Source organism: Oryzias latipes, chromosome 1, assembly GCF_002234675.1.
Source record: "Oryzias latipes chromosome 1, ASM223467v1".
Taxonomy (NCBI): domain Eukaryota; kingdom Metazoa; phylum Chordata; class Actinopteri; order Beloniformes; family Adrianichthyidae; genus Oryzias; species Oryzias latipes.
This window is the reverse complement of record NC_019859.2, coordinates 2,747,686-2,774,640: the sequence shown is the minus strand read 5'-3', so window position 1 is coordinate 2,774,640 and position 26,955 is coordinate 2,747,686. Positions and strand designations below refer to the sequence as shown.

At 44.3% G+C, this 26,955-nt stretch overlaps 1 protein-coding gene across 4 annotated transcripts in view; it reads right to left on the bottom strand.

The window, feature by feature from the left end:
• pkn1 (protein kinase N1) overlaps nucleotides 1-26,955 on the bottom strand; it is a 47,683-nt gene that overhangs the window by 2,606 nt on the left and 18,122 nt on the right. The window contains exons 1-22 of one of the 4 annotated variants that reach the window (XM_020703598.2): nucleotides 23,258-23,388; nucleotides 22,699-22,893; nucleotides 21,094-21,199; nucleotides 19,010-19,158; nucleotides 18,421-18,541; nucleotides 14,570-14,715; nucleotides 14,251-14,464; nucleotides 13,949-14,143; nucleotides 13,550-13,659; nucleotides 13,331-13,474; nucleotides 12,529-12,604; nucleotides 9,626-9,761; nucleotides 9,351-9,435; nucleotides 7,182-7,261; nucleotides 5,974-6,049; nucleotides 5,434-5,525; nucleotides 4,732-4,908; nucleotides 4,459-4,521; nucleotides 2,710-2,786; nucleotides 672-814; nucleotides 352-459; nucleotides 181-261 (exon numbers count right to left, since the gene is read on the bottom strand). In XM_020703598.2, coding sequence (XP_020559257.1) covers nucleotides 181-261; nucleotides 352-459; nucleotides 672-814; nucleotides 2,710-2,786; nucleotides 4,459-4,521; nucleotides 4,732-4,908; nucleotides 5,434-5,525; nucleotides 5,974-6,049; nucleotides 7,182-7,261; nucleotides 9,351-9,435; nucleotides 9,626-9,761; nucleotides 12,529-12,604; nucleotides 13,331-13,474; nucleotides 13,550-13,659; nucleotides 13,949-14,143; nucleotides 14,251-14,464; nucleotides 14,570-14,715; nucleotides 18,421-18,541; nucleotides 19,010-19,158; nucleotides 21,094-21,199; nucleotides 22,699-22,893; nucleotides 23,258-23,299 — 2,616 coding nt within the window. In that variant the 5' untranslated portion in view covers nucleotides 23,300-23,388. Of the gene's footprint in view, nucleotides 1-180; nucleotides 262-351; nucleotides 460-671; nucleotides 815-2,709; nucleotides 2,787-4,458; nucleotides 4,522-4,731; nucleotides 4,909-5,433; nucleotides 5,526-5,973; nucleotides 6,050-7,181; nucleotides 7,262-9,350; nucleotides 9,436-9,625; nucleotides 9,762-12,528; nucleotides 12,605-13,330; nucleotides 13,475-13,549; nucleotides 13,660-13,948; nucleotides 14,144-14,250; nucleotides 14,465-14,569; nucleotides 14,716-18,420; nucleotides 18,542-19,009; nucleotides 19,159-21,093; nucleotides 21,200-22,698; nucleotides 22,894-23,257; nucleotides 23,389-26,955 lie in introns of those variants that run through there. The other 3 variants (XM_020703632.2, XM_004065506.4, XM_020703688.2) reach the window with 3 other exon arrangements.

The window sequence follows — 26,955 nt, the reverse complement described above, 5'->3', positions numbered from 1 at the left end:
ACGGAAGAACAGGGGTGGGATTATATAAATTTGCTTCTGATAACCGGAGCGCACCTGGAGGGATCAGTACAAATCAAATCAAATCAAATCAAATCAAATCAAATCAAATCAAATCAACAAAAACCTTTATGAAACCTTTATGCGTACTTACAGACAGGAAGTGACACTAGGAGAACTCACCCTGAAGAACGGCTGCTTCTTCACCTCCTCGGCGTCCTTCTCCCCAGACCCCAGCCTCCTCTCTGGATTCCTCCTCAGCAGCTGCACACACACACACACAAACACTAGGTTAGCCAAACGATTAGCCTGGCGTGCCGCGAGGTTGACGGGGGCCTCGGCGCGGGACCTCACCCTTCTCATGATGCCGATCGCCTCGGTGGAGAGGAAGCGCGGGTATCGGACTTCATCGTTCACGATGCTGTCGAACACCTCCTCTTCATCGTCGCCTGGAAATGGACTCTACGCAAAAACACGCACACATATCAGTTAGGTTCTTCTGTTGTGTTTTTCCACATACCTTACATGTTTCCGTCTTCCGGACGGAAGACGGAAACATGTAAGGTATGTGGAAAAACACAACCGTGCACAAGTCATGCACACATATTGATGGATAGAAGTATGCTTTTTTTAAAAATGGTCCCAGTTTTTAGTTTTCCAACCGCCGCTCTCACCTCTCCCACCAGCATCTCATAGATGAGGACCCCCAGCCCCCACCAGTCCACAGCTCTGGTGTAGGACGTGTCCGTCAGGACCTCCGGGGCCAGGAACTCGGGAGTCCCACAGAAGGTGCTGGTCCGATCCCCGTAGCCCATTCCTGCAGGCGGAAGACAGGTTGGTGAGGAGAAAATAAAAAAATGAGCGAAAGGCAGCAGGTCACTTCCTTTCCTCCTCTGGTGTTTTAATGAATACCCTACAAAAGATAAAAGCATGTGCAAATGCAAGGACTGAATATTTCATCCAACAGCAGGTACCAGCATATAAGAAACACACAAGAACATACCGGTACCGGTCCGTAGGTCACCCGGGCCACAGGAAGAAGAAAAATACATACGCTAACTTAGGTTATTTCCGATTTATTTATTCTCTGCTACTGAAGAAAGTTTTATTTTTGTTGAGCACATCTGTCTGTCTTGACGTGACTTTAAGCAGCTGCTAAGTTATTATTGGCCCAAAGCTAAAACGCGAATAAAAACCCCAAAATTTAACGTGTTTAGAAAGTTTCTTTGGGGAGAAAGGAGTCAACGAGGAAACCAAAGAAAAGCTTTTCAACTTAAAGCTGCTATTTGCAGACCAAACCTGGAGTCTTGCTCCAAATACAGATGTTGTTTTATGACGGTTGTGCCATTTGATTTTGCTTTTGCCGGTTTTAAGTTGGCGTCCGGTTGTTTGCAACCACTTTGACGTTAAAGGGAAATTCTTTATGACAAAGTCTGAGTTCAAACATTTCACAGAGAATGAAGATTCTATCAAATAGAGTTGCCGATTTGTGGAAACCAGGAAGAGGAACATTTCCTACAGTGAGGGTGCTGTAGTTAGGCAGGCATCTGTTAAAAAACTTTGGCACAATAAATAAGGATTTATGTAAAAGCAAAATATGAAAAATCTTTTTGCTCTGAAAGATGATCCAACACTGAGTTGAGTTCTCACTGTTTTAATGGTCTTCTGTTTAAAAAAAAAAGCCTGTAATGTTGCTTTTATTGAATTTTTCAGAAAATCAGGAACCACGTCTACAAATCAACAACTTTGATTCATTGAATCTTTGTCATCTGTAAAAAAGAAAAAAAAAAGACTAAAGTTTTCAGATTTTTTCAGATTAAATTTCCTCTAGTAGCATTTTTAATTTGAAAAATCATTTTTTCTGAAACCGGAAGCTTAAAAATATTAAACGCAAACTTCGGCCCCGTTCGTGAAAATATTGTCTGACATTAAATCGGACTGATGCCTGAAAAAGGTTGGAGGGCATTTAGAGAATATTTCTTTTATAGCGTATAATGTGCCTGGGTAAAAGCAACTTGTATATGAGATACAGTTGCAGTGCTCAACATTGTCAACACTAAATAAACTGAATTTGACCGTTTTATTACAATGAAAGACATATTAAAATCCAGGTAGAGTTTTTTCTAAGTCATATAAATGTGTTCGGGTACAATGTTGGGATATGTATCGTATCGTGAGGCGCGTTTAAGGATACAGATCGTATCGCTAGACTCTTGCCAATACACGCCACTAGTTTCTACTCCTAGTGAGGCCCGCCTCACCAGCACCCTTTTCTCCGCCCGAACAGCGGCGCTCTGACCGGTGAGGCCGAGCGTCACCTGACCGCACGTCACCGGTCTCACTTCCGCTGCCGTTCAAAGACATCGCTATCTTTTGACCTCCTTCTGTCATTAATTACAATTTCAAGAGACTTTGCCCCTTGAAATTAGTTGAAAAAGTCCTATTTGTAGTTATATTTTTACAACAAATATGATAAAAAATGTGAACTACAATTTCCCAGCTTTTAAAAAAGGTTTTGCAACACCATGGCCACCCCTCCCCCCAACAGATTTGACTACATTCAATCCTTAATCTGACATGGATTAAGAGTTTATGCTGGAAAATTCAAATATTTAGTGCCAAGAATCCCAGTTTCTCTCCAAACCCACAACAAAAAGTGAAATAACTTTTTCATCAGGATGGCAAAACCTGAACCTCAGCTTCCATGTTCACCTTCTTTACAGAGTCCAAAGTCAGCGATCTTCACGTAACCATCGGTGTCCAGCAGCAGGTTGTCAAGTTTCAGGTCTCTGGGGAAAAAGACGAGAGACGTTGCTGAGAAGAACCAGAAAAACACACAGACTCCACGGTTCTACCGTCAGAAGCCGTTCCGGACCCAAAAAGCCGCATTTCCTCCGATAGTTTTTAAATACTTGTGTCACAATTCACAAGTGCACTTTACAAAGGGGGCTAGTATTTGAATCTCTGCAAAAAACCAGTGTAGAGATGCTCAGTGGACTGGTGAATATAGACCACAATGCACTGCGTCTGAACACATTTTCATTTGATAAAATGGACACACATTTATTATTTTTAAATTGTTTGTTTTCATCATCAGAAGACAGTGGATTCATAAATTGTCTTCACAAAATCTTCATATTTATCACGTTTTTAAATGAATGTGGCCTTATTCTCCAACAACAGAAAAGAAAATAGTAGTCAGGATGTTAAAATCCAGGGCGCTGGATAGTCTTGAACTATATAGACATTTTAATTTGTCACCATCAATTTGTCAAATGTTTAAATTAAGTTTGTAGAAGATTTTTTTGTAAGAAAAAAACACATCTTCAATTACACCAATTTCCTCTTGTGATAAACAAAAATAATGTTTAAAAAGCTGCTACTTTATCAAATGAAAATAAAGAACGCATTTACAAAACTGAGATTTACTGTCGCTCCGGCGCCGTCACATGTGACCTGATATGGTTTGTTTTGAGCGGAAAAAGTAAATCTAAACAAGAATCAGACAAAAACAAATACGATCAAAGTTTTTTGGGTTAACAAAGGCTTCGTTAAAAACTGGAAAAGTACAGCTCTGGGTTCCTGGTAGAGCTGGATTGAGTATCCGAATACTCTAAATATTCCCAATTTGTTCCAGAAAAAAAGGAATATTTGTGATGTGGGAAACAATTGATTTGTAATCTTTATAAAATAAAGTCGAGTTCAGTACAGTAAAGGTAAACTAACCCCCTTAAATGTAGAATAATTTTAGGCAACAGATCAAATGTGCTACTGTCACAGGAAGTGAAGAAATCTTCAAAATAAAATGTCCGTGAGGCACTTTTTGAAAGTAAAGCTGTCAAGTGGTTTTTGTAGATGAAAACATGAGAATTCGGTTTGCTAAAATAAATTCTGAAAGAACAAATTTATTTTAAATATAGGCGACAATTTGAATAAAAAAATATAACAAATATTTAAGATTTTATTATTCCTAAAATCCCTCCACCGCACAGCGCGATGCAGAGCCCTCCGCTGCCCTTAAAAACAATATTTCAGACAACTCTACCCCTCCAATTGGAGGCTGTATTGAGTTGAACTTTTGTTATTGACCAAATATTTATTTTCCACCATAATTCACAAATAAATTCTCTAAAAAGTGTGATTTTTTTTCTCCTTTAGTCTCTCATAGTTGAGGTTTAGCCTCTCTCATCCTTAAGTGAGAGAACTTGCAGACTTGATGGCTGACTGAATACTTTTTTGCCTCTCCGTAGCAACCATTCAAACACGACACATTGAATTGTACGAATCGTGGTCGGATCTGTGAATCGTTGATCTTGGTGGGTGAATCGGATCGCCGCCAAAGCAACGACCCCCACAGCCCGATTTCTTTAGAGCGTCTTTGTTGCCGAAAATCTCAGACGTTCTTGTTTGTCAGGAAAAAAACCCCAAAGAGCTGTTAGAAGGCAACGTGGCTCCACTGACCTGTACACAATCTTGTGGTCATGAAGAAACTGCAGTCCAAGAACCACACAGGCCGCGTAAAACCTGACGACGACAACAACAACAACAACAAGTTTAGTGAAAACTCCAGAGAAAAATGAGAAAACACGAGCGAGCTCCATGAAAGCTGGTTGGTTTCTGTTGAATAGTTTGTGCAGAAGTGAAGCTTTCAGACGGAAGATCTCCATTTTCTCCACTTGGAAGGTTTGTGTGAGGGAATGAGGATAAACTCCTGTCAATTTTCTGGTTACGCACACGGCTCGAGGCTCGGTGAAGACGTCCGTGTGGATGTGCATCATCAGGTCGCCTCCCGCCGTGTACTCCATCACAAAACACACGTGCTGCGACGTTTGGAAGCACGCGAACAGGTTGATCAGGAACGGATGGTGCGACATGTTCACGATCTCGAAGATGCGCTTCTCACACATCAGACTGCAGGACAGAAGAAGGGACGACATGAACGGCAACGCCAGAAGGAAAAAGACCAAACAAAGAACGTTTCTCTCCACCTCAAACTCATTAAAAACAGGACATTTTAATAACAGCAAAAGAAGATTTTTAGGCCAAGCTCTGAGGGACAACAGACCCAACAACCTCCATCGATAACCACAAACACACTGAGGTGTTTGGGTTTTTACCTGGAAACAGGTAAATGTGACCTAAACAGGAAGTCAGAAACAAAGTTGAGGATGTTTCCTGCAAAAATTCTGATGTTTTATTTATTTCTACTGCTTTCTTGATCAGCCTCAAAGCTGATTTGGTTTCTTTTTATTGTGTGAATAATCAAAAACTGTTTAAGGCTTCTCATGTATATTGTTGATTTTTTCTTTTTCTTGGTCGGACTGATTTGCTGGAGCGACGCTGCTTCATCAGCGTCTGTGAGAATCGCCACAGACGGCGGTTTCCAAAGGTGCAGACGATCAGCATCCATGGAGCACACATCAACAGCCGGCTCACCTGTCCACCTCATCCCGAGCGATGATGTCTCCTTTCTTCAGAGCTTTGATGGCGTACATGGTCCCCGTCTTCTTGTACTCTGAGAGCAACACCTGAAAGAAAAAGGAAAAGAAAAAAAGTTTTTTTCTTCACTTTTCATTCTGACCTCATCTTTAAAACCTTGAGGGCTGAATTTATTTAAAAACATGAAATTCTCTAACAGACAGTTCTGTTTCTAAAATGCTTTAAAGAGAGTTAGCTCTAAATGTATAGACTCGCTTTAAAAAAATACAAAAAAAGGCACATTTGTTTAGATAACCATATTCAATGATTACATTAATAACTAGACTATTAATAATATTCGTATCATCAAAAAGCAGCATTTTTAGATAATTTTACCACAACAATCATCAGAATTATCATTAACATCTTCTGTGCCATTCCTCTGTTTTGGTTTGTGTCGTTCAAAGTACTAAAAACCTGACGAATAAGTGCTTTTGTTAGCGAGTCACATGACTGCAGACAATCATTCTCACAAAATAGCAAATTCTTCCCTCGTACCTTTCCGAAGTGTCCTCGGCCCAACACGGCGATCAGCCTGAAGTCCTGCAGTGACAGGGGACCTTTCTTCTGCCTGCTGGGAGTGGGGGTGGGGGTGGGGGAGAACCAGCAACATCAGGTTTTAAATGTGAAGGCCTGATCCAGTCGTCACATCCCTGGACCAGAACCGAACTGGTTCAAAATATACTTGGAAAACAGGAATTATTTCGTGTCAGTTTCACATCTGAGCCAACAGAAATGACAAGTGGAGTTCCCCAAGGCTCCATGCTGGGGCCACTTCTGTTCAACATCTACATCCTGGTTCATGTTATGAAAAACAACACAAGTTACCATAGATACGCAGATGACACACATATATATATATATAACCCTGACAACAGAAGACCGAGGCCATGTACAGGTTTTATTCAAAGGTTTTCATCAGGACTACTACCGAAAGATTACTGTATTTTTTAAATATAAAATCACGTTTTTTTTGCAGAGTTTGGCCAGGGGTGCGACTTATACTCAGAAGCATTTGCTACTGAGAGAAACAAACATGGAGGAGAATCTGATTGTTCTCCTCCTGAACTTTGATATTTTTCTTCTTCGGACAGCAAGTCATCAAACTGGGTCAGATTAGAGATGGATGTACTGCTGAAAGCGCCGTCATACTTATGCAGATCCTACAGCTGAAGATCGCTTTCAAAATAAAAGACTGAATGACCTCATGAAGCCAGACATGGAGATGTGATTCCATGCACTGTAAATGAGACATACAGTCAACGCGTTAATGTAGCGATGAGGCTACAAACTGGACGGTGGCTCCTCCCACTCACATCAGGAGTGTCTAGATTTTAAACACATTTTTGAACAAGCTTTGGACATTGAATTTGACGGGAAATTAAAAGTGGCGACGGACACGAATTTGCTCAGAAACGACACTTTTCTCCCAAAGGTCTGACTTACTTGTGGTTCCTTTCTTCTTTATTAAGCATTTTTCTGCTGCTCCGGAAAACAACGTAAATTCAGTTCTTCTAACTTTAGTTTAAATTTTCCTTTCATGGATCGCTCCGGTAATTTTCTTTAGCGAGCGAATGTAAAGCAGCTACACAAATAAACGTCTGGTTTAAGCGGCATCACGGCATCTGCAGGACCACACGGGACCCACCGCCAGAGCAGAACACGGATCAAAACAGAAGAGGAAGCAGAGGCGTGTCAGCGGGTACCTGTTGGCAGACGGGGTTCGGACGGGGGACTCGGGGAGGAGGTCTCGTGGGGGGAGGGAGTCAATGACTGGTAGTGTGTCCTGTTAGACGAGACGTGAGGAGAGAAACTCAGGAGAGGACATGCAGGGACAACAATGAGAAGACAAGAAACAGGAATCCCTTCTATGTGCGGACGCTCCACCCCGGCGTCTCAGATCAGCTGATCAGCTTCTAGACATTAAACATCTGGAACGTTTTGCCTCTTAGCATCAGACCAGTGTCTCTGTCCAAAAACTCATTTTTATCCTCAAGCAATCGGTCAAATGTGATATTTTACTGTCTCTTATGTTTTTATTCACTCATTCGTTACTTTTAACGCTTTTTATATTTTTAAAGTAAGGTGCTTTTTCAATCTTTATTTTATGGTGTTTCAGCTTTCCAGCAGTCCTGGACTCGAGGACCGGATTGTTTTCGTACTTTTTCTTTTGAGGAAAAACCGTTCACACCCACCACATCCTCAAAAACCCGCCGAAAATTTGCACGCGCCTAGGAAATGAATTTTTGGGAGAAACAGTCAAAAAACGTCTAATGGGGTTGAAAAATAAACAATACATCAGATTCCACCAATGAAATCAGAAAAGGCGTCTCATCATAAGGAAGTTTTGAAATTATTATGGGATGGCCACAGGACCTACTATGGTTTGGCAGCCTTTTCGTGGCAAAGTGTGAAATTTGGCAATATTGACATTTTCAGACAATATGGGAAAAAATTGATTTTCACAGAATGCGTTTAGTTTCCCAAATCTACATACATCTCTTTTATTTATTCATTTTTTAAATTTACATACATCTTTGATCTCGATCAGATCTTTGTTTTCATTTTTATACCATAATGAAGGTTTAAACTTTAAGAGTTTAAACAAGAAAGAAAAGTGTGAAAACGTTTGAGTAAAGATATGAGGTGCGGAGTTTTACAGCCTTAAAACATCTAAAAGAATTGTAAAAAATAAAAGATTTCACGAAATGTGGCTTTTTTTGTTTTTAGAACACAACTACCTTGAGTTAAATCTTGAAGTATTTTGCAAGTTTCTTCTGATCCGGGAGTTTCTTTTTTCTCTTTTCAACTGAATACTGTTTGTAATTTGTGACTGAAGCCACAAGATGGCAGCAGAGCGCCGCTAGTTTGTGCGTGTCACACGACCACTACATACATGAATCATTTGTGATTCATGCGTGATCTACGTCATTCACAAGTGTTTCTTGCGTGTGTCGATGTGCGCAGATGTCCGTCGAGGGTTTTAGCCGACGGCTCTTTACGTGATTTCAGTTTTGAGCTGCTCAAGACTTTTGGCCGGTTGAGAATTAAGCAGTTTCCGCTTATTTCACGTAGTTTATGCCCAATTATTACTTAAATCTTGTGCAATTGTGCTTAATTTTTGTGAGATGGATACGCAAATTTGTGGCTTTCCGTCCCACGTGTGTCTAACAGACTCCTCACTCATGTACCATCGATCTATAACTTTTGCTCATACGGCGCACATATCACGTTTAAATGAATTGACGCATAGATTTTGGGTCAGATGCTTTTTCATGTTGAATTATATTTTCTTTACGTGGTTTATTATTTATTTGGACTTCTTCCCTGGTTTTAACGCGGTTCATTCATGAGAATTTTGTGAAAATTCCACGCGAAAAAGCAAAACTTTTGGACGATTTTCATCGGTGATACATAAAGTGCACGTAGTGGGACACGGCCGTTGGGGTTTCGGTGTGTTAAACCTAATGCTGCATATGAATTTATAAGCCTTTTTCTACAGTAAACATTCTATAATTTTATCTCGTTAAGAAACAGTTTGATCTGTTTGCCGCTTTTTTTTATTTCGTGTCACTAACGTTCTAATTTCTCAGATATTTTTTTACAGAAACAGTTTCCATTTCTACTAAAACCAGGATAATTTAAGGATTATTAAATTCTCCAACCCATAAAAGGAGAAGAGGAATTTTCTCTTAACTTAGAAAAAAAGTCTCGACACAAATTGTTTGTTTTTCTCTACAGATTTGTTACAGTTCTTGTCGAGTGATTTCCTATCTTTTTAAATTAAGACAAAAATATTTCTGTACACTTTCTTCTAAATTCAGGATCATTTTCTTTATTTTGTCCCTTTTTCCCAGGTTTCCTTTCCGTCTCACCGGAGTCTGCTGGTCCGTGTCTCTTTTGTAATCTCCTCTCAGTGGAGTATCGCTGTCCAGACTCAACTTCTCCACTGAGATCTCCCTGGAAGTTACACACAGACGACATGATGCCCACAAACAGACACAACAAAACACAGAAGGATTGTTAGAGGAGGGGCAGAGAAAGCATTCGATGCTTTTAGTCCTCGTCTGAAAACACCAGGGAAAAAAGGCTGAGGAGACGTCTGACTCTTTCTGCTCATCACAGAGCAGCTGACCGCCTCACGTCTCACCCCGAGTTCAGCGACAGGCTGTGTGCGGTCGGACTGTAGGTCCCCGAGTTGTTGGCGGTGGGGATGGCGTTCCGGAGCAACCTCACCCACGTCCCGATGTCCACGTTCATCTGACGGGCCCGAAGGAAGGCCTTTCCTGGCAGGCAGAGTCGCAGAGAAGAGAAAGTAAAAATACAAAAACAAAGTCTGTGTGAAGATTGTAACACGATCCTCCAGTCGGTTTTCTGACAACAATCAACGAAAAGGAAGAAGTTCATCTTCTGCAGATTGTTGTCCTTTGAATTTCTCCCAAACCTAGAAGGTGAAGAAGTTATTTGGATTAAAATATTCTGCAGAAAACAAAATGAAAAATAAAAGTAGGCCGCCTTTTGCTCAACCGGGGACATAAACCTTCAGGTTTCTATTCACAAAACGACACAAAATAAACATAAAACAACAAACGATTTCAAGAAAGTCCAGTCCAGACAGTTTTAGAGTGATGGAGAGCTTTTCCATGTTCTCTGTGGAACATGTGAAGCAGAGAACATGTGAAGCAGAGAACATGTGAAGCAGAGAACATGTGAAGCAGAGAACATGTGAGGCAGAGAACATGTGAAGTAGAGAACATGTGAGGCAGAGAACACGTGAAGCAGAGAACATGTGAGGCAGAGAACACGTGAAGCAAAGAACATGTGAAGCAGAGAACATGTGAGGCAGAGAACATGTGAAGCAGAGAACATGTGAAACAGAGAACATGTAAAGCAGAGAACATGTGAAGCAGAGAACATGTGAAGCAGAGAACATGTGAAGCAGAGAACATGTGAAGCAGAGAACATGTGAGGCAGAGAACATGTGAAGTAGAGAACATGTGAGGCAGAGAACACGTGAAGCAGAGAACATGTGAGGCAGAGAACACGTGAAGCAAAGAACATGTGAAGCAGAGAACATGTGAGGCAGAGAACATGTGAAGCAGACAACATGTGAGGCAGAGAACACGTGAAGCAAAGAACATGTGAGGCAGAGAACATGTGAGGCAGAGAACATGTGAGGCAGAGAACATGTGAAGCAGAGAACATGTGAGGCAGAGAACACGTGAAGCAAAGAACATGTGAAGCAGAGAACATGTGAGGCAGAGAACATGTGAGGCAGAGAACATGTGAAACAGAGAACATGTGAAGCAGAGAACATGTGAGGCAGAGAACATGTGAAGCAGAGAACATGTGAGGCAGAGAACACGTGAAGCAAAGAACATGTGAGGCAGAGAACATGTGAGGCAGAGAACACGTGAAGCAGAGAACATGTGAGGCAGAGAACATGTGAAGCAGAGAACATGTTCCACAGAGAATATGTGAGGCAGAGAACATGTGAGGCAGAGAACATGTTCCACAGAGAATATGTGAGGCAGAGAACATGTGAAGCAGAGAACATGTGAAGCAGAGAACATGTGAGGCAGAGAACATGTGAAGCAGAGAACATGTGAGGCAGAGAACATGTGAAGCAGAGAACACGTGAAGCAAAGAACATGTGAAGCAGAGAACATGTGAGGCAGAGAACATGTGAAGCAGAGAACATGTGAAACAGAGAACATGTAAAGCAGAGAACATGTGAAGCAGAGAACATGTGAAGCAGAGAACATGTGAAGCAGAGAACATGTGAGGCAGAGAACATGTGAGGCAGAGAACATGTTCCACAGAGAACATGTGAGGCAGAGAACATGTGAGGCAGAGAACATGTGAGGCAGACAACATGTGAGGCAGAGAACATGTGAGGCAGAGAACATGTGAGGCAGAGAACATGTGAAGCAGAGAACATGTGAGGGAGAGAACATGTGAGGCAGGGAACATGTTCTACAGAGAACATGTGAGTCAGAGAACATGTGAGGCAGAGAACATGTGAGGCAGAGAACATGTGAAGCAGAGAACATGTGAGGCAGAGAACATGTGAAGCAGAGAACATGTGAAGCAGAGAACATGTGAAGCAGAGAACATGTGAGGCAGAGAACATGTGAAACAGAGAACATGTAAAGCAGAGAACATGTGAAGCAGAGAACATGTGAAGCAGAGAACATGTGAGGCAGAGAACATGTGAGGCAGAGAACATGTGAGGCAGAAAACATGTGAGGCAGAGAACATGTGAGGCAGAGAACATGTGAAGCAGGGAACATGTGAAGCAGAGAACATGTGAAGCAGAGAACATGTGAGGCAGAGAACATGTGAGGCAGAGAACATGTGAAGCAGAGAACATGTGAAGCAGAGAACATGTGAGGCAGAGAACATGTGAAACAGAGAACATGTAAAGCAGAGAACATGTGAAGCAGAGAACATGTGAAGCAGAGAACATGTGAGGCAAAGAACATGTGAAGCAGAGAACATGTGAGGCAGAGAACATGTGAAGCAGAGAACATGTGAGGCAGAGAACATGTGAGGCAGAGAACATGTGAAACAGAGAACATGTGAAGCAGAGAACATGTGAGGCAGAGAACATGTGAAGCAGAGAACATGTGAGGCAGAGAACACGTGAAGCAAAGAACATGTGAAGCAGAGAACATGTGAGGCAGAGAACATGTGAAGCAGAGAACATGTGAGGCAGAGAACACGTGAAGCAAAGAACATGTGAAGCAGAGAACATGTGAGGCAGAGAACATGTGAAGCAGAGAACATGTTCCACAGAGAATATGTGAGGCAGAGAACATGTGAGGCAGAGAACATGTTCCACAGAGAATATGTGAGGCAGAGAACATGTGAAGCAGAGAACATGTGAAGCAGAGAACATGTGAAACAGAGAACATGTGAAGCAGAGAACATGTGAGGCAGAGAACATGTGAGGCAGAGAACATGTGAGGCATAGAACAGTGAGGCAGTGTGCTGCCTCACATGTGCGATCGACAACACGTCCACCTCATTCTTCCAGGTTTGACTCCTCACCTTGCTGCTTGGAAAAGACTTTTTTCTGCCTCTGGAGGCGAGGGACCCTCTCAATGACCGGGTTGAAGAAGGTCACCTGTGGGACAGGTGAGAACAGAAACAACAGACACTGTTTGTCATTTCTCAGCAACGACAAACGCAAACATCCAGAAAAAAAACGACAACAAATCAAACCTGTCATGGTTTCCCATAAAGCCTTTCATTTTATTGTATTATCTTTATCTTTTGATTTATTTTAATAAAAATTTTTATGCTTCTTTTTTAATGTCTTTCTGTTTTCTTTTCTTTTCTTAGTATGATTATTTCTATTTTTATGTCTTTAAGATATTTGTTCATTTTTCTGATGTAATTTCTTTTTCTTATTATTTATTCTAATGCTGCAGTTTTCTTGTGTTTTTCTTATTTATTTATGATTTTTTAAATATTTCTTTTTGTTTCTAGATTTCTATCTTACATTTTTCACTTTTTTAAGCTGCTGTTAATTACTTCTACCCAACATGAACAAATAAAAAAAAAAGTTGAACTTCAAAAGCTTAGAAGAAAATTGTTGAAAACATGTAAATCCTCTTAAAACTGTTACTAAGGTCTTGTATTTTATTTTATATTTCTATATGTAGTTAAACCTTTTATAAAATCCAAACCTTTCTTCAGATCTAAATGAACAGATAAAAATAAAACAGCTAAGAGGAAAAAGTCCTCATAAAAAGTCAGAACAAATGTTTGTCTCTCCACTTCTTAAACTGAGACGTTAAATTCACGTTTGTGTGAATCCGTCCGGTCTTTCCTGATTTGGCAGACGTACCTCCGCCAGCAGCAGCCCCTGAGGCTCCAGCTCCACCTGAACTCGGTGCTTCTGGTTGTCCAGGAACTCCTCCAGCTTCAGGTACTTCAGCGCGCACAGAGAGCGGAAATCCCTCCAGTAAACCGCGATCTCCATCTCTCTGGACTGAAACGGCAGGAATGAGCACATTTCTTGATGCGTTCTGCCTCAGGCATCTGCAGCCGGCGCCCTGATACCGACCCTCTCCAGCTCCACGGTGAAGGTCTGGTCCCAGGCCTGCTCTCCGACGGTCCTCCACGCCGTCTGACCCACCACGCCGTTATCCAGCTTGAGCACCGCGCTCACCTCAGCTGATCACAGAAACAGACCGTTCTCACGCACATTCAAAACCAGAACTCCGGATAATGATAAATCATGGAATAAAATGGTTACAGTAGAACAGGGGTGGGTTTATATAATTTCGCTTCCTTCCACTGATTTTATGTCTAATTATCCTAAGTTTGATACGTCATTGTATGAATGTAGGACTGCTGATTGTGTTGTTTTGTGCATTATTCTTGCTTTGATTGCTTGAAATAAACCATTTAAATAAAAGAAGGAAGCTCTGAGTGCGGGACACGGTCACCGCCGGCGACTCACTGGAGAGCTCGTCGCTCTTGTTGGGCGTTTTCCCGCTCACGGAGCCGGTGCGCCCGTACAAGCCTTTGCTGCTTCTCATGAAAGACCTGCTGTCTCCGGGGCTGTAGCAGGGCAGGGTCACGGCCGACCCTTTGCTGCGACCCGGGACCGTTTCCAGCAGCCCGACGCAGCCCAGCAGCTGCACCTGAAGGGTTCCTGAGGAGCGGAGAAAATTTAAGATAAACAGAACGCCAAGACGGTTTTCCATTATATGACATAAAGACAGATTCAAACAGATGGGAGGGATGGTTGGTGTTGTCTACCAGTGAGAGGCGAGGGCTTATTGAGCGTGCTGTACTGGTTGTGCAGGTAGGGGGCGCCATGGCGGGAGCTGAAGGCGGGTGACGCAGCCAGGACCAGCTCCTCTTTGATGACGTTGGCTTTGGGGTGGTCCTCTGGCAGCTCGGCTAGACGGCGGTCCAGAGAGTCCCTCAGGAGGTCCAACCGCTGCGACGCCTCGCCGAGGCGGGACTGCGCCTGCGCAGCAGTGAGACGCAGACTCGTGAGCACTAAAAGCACCAAAACCTAGAGACCCAGGGAAGCTCAGGAAGACGGTTCCCCCGTCAAAGAGTCTGCTCTGACCTCAGACAGAGCTTTCTTGTCCTGAACTTTGCTGGCCCCGAGGAGCCTCAGGACATTCTTGGCCCCCTCCGCCACGGCGTGCTCCACCCTGTAGTGATGCCTCAGCTCCTCGATGCGCAGCTCCACGCCACAGAGATCTTGGTTCCCTGGAGGGACCAAACGGCAGAGAAGATGAACGCATGGCGCATCACTTCATCTCTTTCTGGATTAAAGACTACAGGATGAGGAAGAACCCTCCATCGGGACGGTCGACCACTTGCATTTGGGATCTGAGAGGCCAGGAAAGACGCAGACGAACACAGAACACCCGTCCTGACCGACCGGAGCAACAGAAAACGGTTTGATTTCTGGCTCCAACCAAACGAAGTCGATTCAGCCGCCATGTTCAAGCCGGATGTCGTCGGGAAGCAGTGATTGGTCCGAGTCATGGTTTCTATGGCAACCACTCTCACCAATCAAGAATGAGCTTGATGGAAGGCCACGCCCCTACCAGTGAATGCAGAGAACAGCAGGCTCCACCTACTTTTACTAAGGCATCTGATTGGCCTGTTTCCAACTTGAATAACTCGAACCACAGAAAAATTATCGGGGAATTAAGAGAATTATTAAAAAGATGTCTAAAAAAAGGTATCAGAGGAAGAATAGTTCTTCAGACCAATAGAATGATTGAATAACAGCTGTTTACTTCTTTATAGAAGTCTATGGGAATTTGGCGTCTTGGAACCAGCAGGTACTTCCTGTTTGGAACACCAGGGGTGAGGAGTCACTCAGTCCAGTCCTCATGTTCAGTCAATGAGTCTGAGATAATAGAGATGGGCGAGTAGCTGCAGTGATAACAGGAAGCAGAGGAGCTCGGAAGCAGAGGAACATTTTCGTAGCTGCGGCGGTTTCTGCGCCGCTGATCCGAACGGTAAATATCCACAGAAACACGACGTAAACATCCTCCCATTTTCAGCGATTCCCCTTAAAACCAACAGCCGCTCCACAGAAATAATCTATTTCAACCAGATCTACCACTAATGGGGGAAACTAAACGGAGACCAGCTTTAGCTCCTCCCCCTTAACACAGGTTAGTTTTTAATCTGTTTTTGTGGAGCTATTTGAAGATCAGGTTAACTGGAACAGGTGTGACACTGAGGGGAAACCAGAGTACAGGAAGTGACCTCACAAACAAGGTAAACCTGACTTTCCAACTGGAGATGAGAGGAGACGAGGCGCAGGTGGAAACGCTTCGGCAGCTATTTTTGATCAGCTTTCTATAGCAGGCGTTTGGAGAAAGGGGGAGAAACGGGATCAGGAGGAGGCGTTCATCTCCTAATAAGGCGCTCTGCCTGCAGCGCACAGCTCCTCGCTGGATGACCCGTTCAGCGCCTGCGGTGCCTGGAGATCATCTGCGTGTGCAGAACCGGGGATCGGGCCTGCAGCCTGAAGCAGAGGGACGGACGCCGCATTCCTTTGACGCTGCAGCCTCCGATTCCAGCCATCAGATCGCTTTGATGTCTGTAAACGGAAACTTTTCCTGGAGTATGCAGGAAACAGAAACAGCAGCTCCTTCAATGTAAAGGGTTTTGTTTCCTCAATGTAACTAGACTAAACTGTCAAAATAAAAGACTTGTGAACAAAAAAGGCTAAAAAATTAAGAGCAAAGTGCTGCAAATGAGCTGCACAACCTAATGCTAGCTTTGATGTGTTTATATGGAGGATGGTTTATCCTGCATGGAGCCCGAATAAACCCAAAAATACTTCTCAGCCTCTACAAGCCTCAGTTTGCTCGTTAAAGGTTCGAATTCAGCAACAATTAGGGTAAATCTTTATCTAAAAATAAAAAAAAGTTTGTAAAGCTGCATCTGGAAAAAGCCTAAAACAGAACATTTTCAAAGAAAAAGTTTGCCTCCAATATAAGACGATAAGGTTTGTATCGACTTCTGCCGTTTCATTTTATAAACATAGAAAAACATTTTTCTGCTTTCGGTGTGAAATTGAACGTTTACTTTTCTGACTGAAGGAGACAAACATCTGAATATCAGAGTTTGTCGTCAGATGTTTTTAAAGCGGAACGCTTTGGACAAAAACTGAATGAAATCCTGAATCCAGAGAGATTTAGGGTCTGCAGGGGAAAAATGAGCCAATCTGTACAGGTGACCCACAGAAATTTCAAGGTTGTAGAATGAAAATGTTTCTCCTACGGTCGTAGTGAAGACTAATGCAACACGTAAGGTGGGAGGAAGGTCAGACGCCAGCAGTCTGGGAGCCTGAACCCGCACCGTACTAACAAGCAGAGCGCAAGTGCATGAGTGCGTATAAGCCCCACAAACACTTCATGACGCACTTACCACACGCACCACAATGAACAATGATGTTCATGACGCTCCTCCAGGTGGCCTTATGGGAACTGCAAGACACACCTGGGCTCCCCTAAGACACAGCCGCTCCTCTCAACGTCCCTCCACAGACCCGGACACCCCAAAAACCCGCAGCACCTGCACCGGGGGGCTATCTAAGTCTAAAGGCCGACTGCTGGGTCAAAAACTGGATCCATTTCATGACTGTAGTGGATTCCCAAACATCCAAACGATCCTCTAGAAATAACTCCATCCAAAGCCCTGAAGGTTTTTCCACACATGGATGAGAAATGTCCTTAAAAGGTCCGACAGGGATTTCTCCCGTTTTCCTTAGCGGCTTCCATCCGAGATGATCCGAGGCAGATCTACGACCCCGAAGGGACGGCGGCGTCTCTGCTTTCTCCATCCACGCTCTCCTGCCGTCTGACAGGACCAGCTCCTGTGGTCCTGACGGGTCGTGGTTCTCCTCCATAGAGGGGGGAGCCCGGCCTGAGTGTGGATCTTCATCGTTTGTTTCCTGCTGATGGTGACAGTACCGTTGACAGGCTGCTTCATAACAGGCCAGGTGGAGCCTTTCAAAGGGGGTTTGACCGCGTCTCCATGGACGCCCTCCAACCGCGGACACGCACCGAGGGCAGAGCGCCGCTCTCGTCTGTTTCTGACCAGAATCAAAGCGAACACTACAAACGACAGACGCTCATTCATCTGCTCTGTTTGAAAAAGCGTCCCGCTGCCGAGCAAAGAGAGGACCCCCCCCCCCCCCCCCCACACACACACACTGATTCTGGATCCGGCCTCTTGCCGACCGCCGTCAAAAACCACACAGCCTCAAGCTGACAGATTCCTTCAGAGAAATAACCACAGCGACCCCTCGGTGCTCTTTATGAGGAAGTGCGTTGACATCATGTGACTTCCATGCATTTCTTCTAACACAAGGGGGGGGTCCACACTTTTTTGGGACGTGAGCTACTTTTGAGAGGACAATGTCTTGAAGATCTACCTAAATAAACGTAGTACTGTGAAGTATCAGTACATAAGGTTGTTTATGTACTGATAATAAAACTGCACAGTAAGCGTATCTCAGTGTTAACGGATGAGGCGTTTTATTGCACTGCCAGCTCCGCGAGCGGCGCTACAGGAAAACACTGCTGCCTCAGTAGGCTCGGATCCATCAGGCAGGAACTGCGGAGGCGATCCGGGCCTCAATAAACACTCCAGTGGGCCGGAGTGGTCTTCTGCGGGGGACTTGACGTGCTGCGGGGCAGGAAGCTGGTTTGCTCAGTGCGCGGAGGATGTTCGATTGGCCGCTCTGCATGTCAATCAAGTCATGTACTTCTCTGTGAGGATTTTGATTCGCTGACGGATTTTTTAGAAATATATTTTTATTTTTTGGGTTATTTATCTTTCCTGGCCTGCGATCGTCCTTCATGTCTGTGGAGATCGACCGGTCAATCGCGATGATGAGCACCTGAGATCCGCACATGAGCGTGCAGGTCTGCCCAGACTCACCTTGCGTGTCGTCGCTGTGCTCGGTGGCCTGGACCGCCTTCCGGATTTGCATTCGGATGATGTCGATTTTGGTTTTGCTGTCCTGCAGCATCTGCTGGGCTGTCTGCAGCATCTTCTTATCCTGAAGTTGAAGAGAGACAAACGAAAATCACACAAGCAGCAATGAAGAAAAACAGCGCTGTATAAAAAGGGGGAGGGGTTTAAGGTGGTGGACTGGAGGTGTCTGCACAGGTAAAGGAGGATATCAGATAGAGAGAATACAATATGCTATGCTGCAGTTTTTGTTTTGTTCAGCAGTAACATCTCCGTCCTAAATAAAAGTCCTGAATGTCTGTTATTCAGTTTCAAAATTCATGATTTGATTCAATATCGATTCATTTTCTAATTTAATTTCAAATTCAGTTTTGTTTGGTTATAAACACACAAAAAACAGCAGTTTTGACTGAACAAAGGGAAAGTTTTCACCAACCAAAACCCACAAAAAACGGATAAAAAACAAGAATCTGCTTTAAAGGAAGCCGATTCCATAGTTTAGGGATCCACAGTGTTGTTTTGTATCTAGATTGAAGTCGAACGCCGCACGCCGTACCTTGGTGGATCCGTTGGCGTAGATGGGGATCATGTTCTCCACCCCCTGTTTGACTTTGAGCTCGATGTTGAGCTGCCTCTCCAGGGCTGCGATGCGATCTCTGTGAGCCGACGTTCGGCTCTCCGCCCCCGGAGACTGCGGACACTCATCTGTGTGGGGGGCAACGTTCAAATCACAACAGAGCCAATACACAAGAGTCTGCAGGTCAAACTAAATCTTTACGCCGCGTTCAGGCGCCGTGAGAGGATGAGTGTTGGGAAAAACGTCACCGCTTTGTACTTAGACAAAAGTCTGGGACACGTTTTTGAGGAGACGATAAAGATTTCCAGCTTCGTTCCTGCGGTCGGAAACTAAAAACGCACAAGTGTCCAGAATAGGAATTCAGCACTTCAACCTTCCTTACAAAAATGTCAGTGTGGGGCCTGACAAGCTGTCCTCCAAAGAGCCACTTTGCCTCCAAAGTTCTACTCCTCCCAGCCAGTGGCGTTCCGTTCCGCATCAAGGCTTCGAGTTTCCAGCTCAGTTTGTCGCCGATTAGCCGACTCGGGTCATTCTACACCCCGACTGAACACCTGGTTTAGGTAAACGGCACCAGCAGTCCAAGGGGAGCTGGAAATCAGGCGGGTTTGAACCGCTCCGCTCTAGAAAATGACATAAATGTGGAAGTAGCTCCACTTCTCTCCATCGTCTTCTGTCCTGGGGGATCCTCTCCAGCTCTTTCCAGGTGGGAGCCCCTCCTCCACTTGATCCGTAGTCTTCCTCGCTTTCTTTTCCCCTCAGGATTCCATGTCAGGGCTTGGCTTTCTCGGAGTGTGACCTGGCCAACCCCACCTGAAGGTGGTTTAAGTCGTTTGCGCTCCGTATGGTAGGACAGGGACAGACTTGAGGTCGATCTCCAGATGTTCTGGAGGCTGGCGAAGGAGGCCTTTGCCTTTCCAACGCGCGTTTTTAACGTCTGAGTCCGTTCCTCCCTGGAGATTCACCACACTGCCTAGATAAGACTCTTCTTCTTCTAGTCGTCGCCTAGCTTCCCCGGCTGAGTTGATCTTCAGGATCTTGGTCTTCAGAGGGTTAATAACGTAGAAGCAAACGAAACAAGCGTTGACGTTTTGTCCTGCATCTGAAATGCACCAATAGCTAAACTTTGTCTGATTTCTGATTCCTGCATTTGTTTTTAAGGATCTTTTAAATTCATACTTTATTGTAATCACACTTGTTACTGATATAAGTAAAGTTTTTTTTGGATTCTGTTTCCTTCTTGGATAAAGTTTTAAATAAAGTTTTATTGCTGCACAATAAATTATGAAGAACTATCCATCTGACACCAGAAAAATTACTTTTGTTATTGTCCACAAATGTTTCCATTTGTCAGATAATCTCCTTGGTTACGGTTCGATTGAACTCCTAAAAAAAAGACATTAAAGAGTTTTTTTTTTAGTTTTTCTGTGGACAAAACAGCACAGATTGTCTGTGGAAAAGGTTCCAGGAAACTTTACAAGAAATGAAAGTTATTCTGAGCAGGAGAGGATGAAACAAACAGAATTAAGCCTTTAAATAATGAAAAACGGTCTCTTTATTTTATACATTAATAATCCAGGATTCAACCATTTCAAAGGGTTTTATGTTTTCATCGCCTTTTAGAGACCAAACAAAAATCCATCGGTATCCTTTACAGAATTCTGCAGCACGTTTATATTGATCTGAGGCAGACTAAACTGAAGTCTGGACCTTCTGAAGATTATTTTTATTTTCTAAACACAAACGGTGTGATTTACGTTGAGGAAAAGTCAGTAAATCAACGTTTTTTCTCTTAAATTCAGTAGAATTAAATGTATGAGTTGGTCATTTTTCAAAAGGCCTGACTATACATCCACGTTTGGTCATTTGGATTTATAGGAGGATAAATGATGCAAAACGCGGAGAAAAACTGTGATATTGCTCAGTTTCACTGCAAATGTAGGAACGGTACCTGAACAGCACAGATTTGAGTGAAAAAGTGCTAAAGAAGCAACAAAAGACGTGTTTCAAAATGGTCTTGGTGTCTGAAATAACAACCGGACAGGGTCGGCAGAACGACGTCTCACCTTTATTCTCCTCTCCGCCCTTCACCACGATGTGAGCGTCCAGCTCCTGCAGCTGAGCGTGAAGATGGTCGAGGCGACGGTTGGAGGTCCGCAGCTGACTCTCCACCTGAAAACAATCGATAGAAGCTCCTTACGTCCAGGACAAGACAACACGGGAATGAAACAGTTTGTCTTTTTCTGAAGGAATTTATTTCATTATTGACTTGTATCCAGTTTCAAACTCGGCCTCAACCCACAAATAGTCGCCTTTCAATAAAATCAGAAGGAAGGCGACTTTTTCTCTCTGAATAATTATTATTGAAAACATTCCAGGCTAACAAAGCATCGTGGCTAACAGCTCCGTGAACTTTGACCACAGTTTACTCGGCAACAGGAAACGCTGCTGAATTCACACTTAGATCAACAACAAAAAAAAACGTACTCAGCAGCATATTTTTAAATAAAAGTTATATTTCTATTTGCTTATTTGAGTCTACCTACAATATATCCTTCAGAAAAGCTTTTCCCTTTGTTGCCTTCATGTTCTGCTTTCCATAATGAAGGATGTGAAATCCATCATGGTTCTCCCTTTGAATCAAACATCCTAAAATATGATGCACAGAAAGCCAACTTATGTGGTCAAACCTGTACGAGGCACTTGAGCGGTCCGCCGCACACAAAATATCACGGCTGTAGACCGACGGCTCTGTGAACCGGTGGAGAGTTGTTGTTTTTTTTTACTGGCATGCTGCAGGTCACAGTGAAGACCTACACAACACGTATGGGTAGGTAAAGATGAAGAGGGAGAGCCCCCTCCCACCAAATCTGAGCCTCAGGGGAACTGCTAGACACACCTACGCTCACCTTAACCCTTTTGCTATCTTATGGGGTCAAAATGACCCCACCTTTACATTGACGTGTTCTCCCTACCATGACAAAGGTGGAGAGGATTTCATGTAATCCGTGAAGATCACGTATCATTGAAGAAAAAAGGTTATCGTCCCAACGTTGACGGTGCCTCCAAGGCACATTGGGAGTGGGGTCATCTGGACCCCACAAGATGGCACAAGGGTTAAGATGCAGCTGCCCGATCAACCCCAAAAAAACCCCACAACACCCATACGGGTCAAGCTTTAGACTCACCTGTGTGACTAATATCATTTCAAAAAAAGAAGTTCATGAGCCAAACTAAAAGTTCAAGTTTATAATAAAGTCTAACCGCCTTTAATGCAAGGATGGCTGTTTAAATTAGAAAATACTTTAAATCAATAGCTAGTTAACTTCAAAATTAAACGTAGAAAACAAGACAAAACGCTTTCTTTGAACTGTCAGGCATGGAGGTGGAGGTGTGATGAACTGGGCCCTCACAAAAGCCTAAAGCTAAAGGTCGGACACACTGAGTGTCCAATTGAACGACACAACTGAATGTGAAGGAACTAAACCACTACATTAAGTTACGAAGACGCGGTCAGAATGGCGCCTTAACCCGCCAAACAACCGGAGACGAGTGCAGCTGAAGGCATTACAGCGGGAAAGCAGAACTTCTAAATATAATCCTGCGTCCTGAAGCAACGGAGAGAAACTGTCTTTGTTTCAAGTGGCTCTGGTCCGCTCCGACCGGCTCACCTGCTGGGCGTTCCTCTTGTCGGTGGTGGCCCTGCGCAGGTTCTCAGCTCCTTCCTTGATCTTCAGCTCCTTCCGGATCTCTCTGCGAATCCTCTCACGCTGCTCGTCCAGGAGCTGCTGAACGCTCGAGTCGGAGAAGTCTGAGCTCTGGTCCAGACCCAGCAGCTCCAGCACCGACAGGCCGCCCGGGTCGCTCTGGTGGGAACAGAGGGGAGAGACACGTTAAGAAAAAGAATAAAAGCAGAGGATTCTCCTTCAGTCGTGGTGCTAACAGAAGAACGAGGATGGAAGATAAGATCAGACCAAGACGAGGAGCGACGGACAAAAACCGACAGTGAGGCAAAAAAGGAAGGAAGGCGAGGAAAAGGCTACAACTACTGCTCAGATTTAAATCTAGGATCACAAAGAGAATGTAACCGTTTCAAACCGAGAGACTGAAATGAGCTTCAGGACGAATCTCCTTCAGCAGAGCAACAACCAGGAGGAGGCCAGAACCTCCTCATTAGGAAAACAGACCATCAAAATGAAAATTCAAATAAAAACATCTCCAACTCTTCACCTCGGAGCCGTCCTCGTCCTCCTCGTCTCCATGCCAACACATAGCAAATGTAAAGTTCCTGAAGAGCTACAGGGCAGACTGGGGGGTTTCTGGAGCTAACGGTAAGTGCCACACCGACAGCAAAAATGTGCCGGGGACAAAAAACGCTAAAAGGAGATAAAGAGAGGCAGAGTGGAGCGAGAGAGGAGAGGGAACGCCTCCATGAGAGGATATCCGTCCCAACACCGAGCGGCTCAGGCCTTTCCTGTTTCCTCTTCTGCTGCTGTCAGAGGAGACGGACATGCAGACCAGGAACTTTCTCCACACATGGAGTTCAGCAGAGCTAAACCACCCAAATATCTGTTCAGGAAAGCAGCAGCTGGGGCTGGTGGTGGTGGGGGGCAACAGGGGGAGGAAAAAGAGAAGAAAAGGAGAGATGAGGTTTGTTTCCGAGCCCTGGATCAAAGCCGGGGAGGAGAGTCAGGCTCTTCTGATGCTTGACTGAACGCTGATCCACAAACATCAGAGCTCCTGATAGCATCTCCACTCAAAGGAGGAAGGGGCGGAGCTACAAGGCTCCACAACACCGTGTGGAAAACGACTTAAAAATCTGTCGATTTACAGATGAAAACTTTAAAAGAACTAATTTTGAAAGTGTGTCCTCGTAGTGCAACAGCTTCATCACACAAAGCAGAGAGTTGGTGTTACTTCCACGAGACCCAGACGAGGGCTGATGAGGTCACCGGAGTCAATTTTCACACTCAATGTTAAAGATGTCATATGGAGCTGAACTGCTCCCGGCCGGGTTCTTTCTGTTTGGAGTTTGCGTCTTCTTCTGCGCGGCTTTTCTTCAGATGCTCCAGGTTCCTCCAACAGCCCAGAAACATTCCTCGTAGGTTGATGGGTGACTCTCAAGGGCTACATGTTTTCCAACCATCCTGCCATTGAAGCTCCTTATTGGCTATACACACCTGATCCAGGTAATAAACAACAGATAAGTCAGGGTTTCTTGAAAAGTCGGAGTCTGTATTTAGGTACCCCTGCTCTAAAGTCTCCCTTAGGTGAGTGGATGTTTCCCCGGCCTTTACCCTGAAGCAGCTGGAACACGCCCCAGCGGCCCCAGCGACCTCAGTGACCTCGCACAGGATCAAACGGAAACAGAAGATGGATGGACGGTAAAAACTTCTAATTTTAATGTGGCTGACCCTGCGTGACCCCGCAAAGATGCTGAAGGCCACAGGAACGGGCCCCGTCATCTTAAGTGAGCTCGCCCGGGGAGGAACAGTCAGCCTCGGTGTTCAGGGAGGCAACGACGTTCAGATTCAATAGATGGTTGCACCAAGCGAGGATAATTTAATCAGACTGAGCGTAAAGATGCCCGAGGCTGGACAGAGAGGGACAAGAAAGAACATGGAGAAAGTGCCGCTTTGTGTGTGCGTGTCCTCCAGTGGGAGTGAACTGCACGGAGTAGTTTATCTGTGTGGTAGTGGGCGCCTTGGCAGGGCCAAGTGTCCACCAGGGGTCACAGGACTGATGGACGAGAGTGGAAGCTTAAAGAAACGTACTCAAACACACTTTAAGCCTCCCTTGGTTTCACTGAAACACGAGGAGACGCCTCTGTGGAGGCCGGAGAGAGCCGTAGTGACAGAGCGGAAAGCTCTGAACCACCAGAGGCCGGGTCGAACCGCGCCCAGTGACACCGGTTCCTATCAGACAACTGAAAAACCTACTTTTGTTGTTCTACATTTAAACCCGATGCTGCTGTTTGACGAACTCATCTTTAGGCCTAGACCGTAGTGGCATCCGTGGAGACGTGCGACACCGACCGTCAATGCAGCGAGTAAGCGTGACGTCCCGCGTAGAAAATGGTTCACTTCTGGCTCCACCCAAATGAAGTCAATTTAGTCGCCATTTTTTCATGGTACGGACGCCGGCAGGTTGGAACCGGATGACATCAGTAAGCAGTCATCGGTCCGTGTTGGTCTAAGTCTATTTTTTTACGCCGACTACTCTCACCAATCAGCACTGAGGTTGTTGGGAGGCCACACCCCTACCACTTCACACCTGTCTCTACACGTAATCTGTCAATCGCTTTGAACGTTGGACCAGGGGGCCAGCAGGCTCCACCTTCTTTTATTTTTGTGGCATCTGATTGGCCAGGGGAAAAAAAAGAGGATTATCAAGCCGATGTTAATATAAAGGTATCAGATCCAGAGTGGTTGTTCTGACCAATAGAATGACTGAGTAACAGCTGTTTATTTCTTTATAGAAGTCTAAGGGGTACTTCCTGTTTGGAACGCCAGGGGGGAGGAGTTACTCAGTTCAGTTCTTGTGTACATGGTGACACAGCATCACTCAAAATTGTAAGAATGTTTTCCTTAAAGGCTTCTACAAAATAAGTGATGGTAAAGAAGGGTCAGAAGTGAACGTTGCAGGTATTTTTTTATTCGTTGAGCTCTTGTTCCGTCTTTCCCTCTACAGTCAGCTGATCAGCTAAAAGCTCCAAAAGCTCAGTTAAAGCTTAAAGTGGTCAAAGTATCTACTTTGTTATTGAAGGATCTGTCTGCTGTTGGTGATACCATTCGTAGGAACATTTGAAACAGCAGGTCAAAGTGTTTCCTTTAAAGGCTGGTCTGCACATTGTTTAATACATCGTTTGCAGCCTAAATTCAGTTTATTAAAGACAAACTTTTTCCAGCCGTTTGGGTTGTTGGCATGAAAAGACGCGCTCACAGGAACTGTCATTTCCTGTCGCTGTCAGGCCGACTGTCTGCACGCTAGAGGGCTTAAGGAAGGGAATGTCTCGGACAGAGAGTGAAGGCTGATGTCCAGAGAGAAAACAGAAAAGACAAATTAACTTGGGGAGAATTCACTCTATTTAAAAAAAAATTTCATTTAAGATGGATAAATGCATCCAAATGACTAGGAATGACGATAACTCTTTCGTTGCTAATGTTTGATTAAAAATGTATGTTTTTCACACTTCAATTATGCGGATATTTTGGAGTGAAATTGGTTTAGAAAGTTCTGGACATAAAGACGTGTGCCTCACACAGGCTGTCAAACACCACTGATGTGAAAAAAAACAGCTTCTAGAGCAGCAGAAATGCTGTTTGTCGAAGCAAAGTGAGTTTCTCTTTATCAGATGGGAATCCTCACATGCAGTGATGTGCATCACAAATCCACCCATGCTGGTTTTTAAGCAACACAAAGCGTCACTTAAAGTCCCACTCCATCTTTTGATCCATTTGAAAGCGACTTTTGATTATGATTATGCTGTTTTTCGTCGTTTTCTAAGACATAGTTTCTGCAGAGCGGCAGGAGTTTATTAGAAATTCACCTCTGAGTTGTGGGCGGGACCGTTGGCATGGAGCAACCAAGGGTCTTGCCCAAGGACCCCCACTGGGTAATGTTAAATGCTCGCCTTGATTTGGTAATTGCCCCCAATACCACTGTTTCTTCCCCCTCCGGGAATCTAACCCTGGATTCCTGCGTGGCAGCCTTACCAACCGAGCTACCCAGCCCATTATAAGAACGCAATTTATGTCGGAGTGGGTGTATAAAATAAAATCTGGCTGCTCTTAAAACGTGCAATCACTAAATCTGTTCCTAAGACCTCACAGATGTTACTCACGACAACGTTTTGGGCGGAGCTTTTGACTTGTCTGGATTAGACCACACCGCCAAACAAAGAGAAACACGCCACACGTGTCAAACGA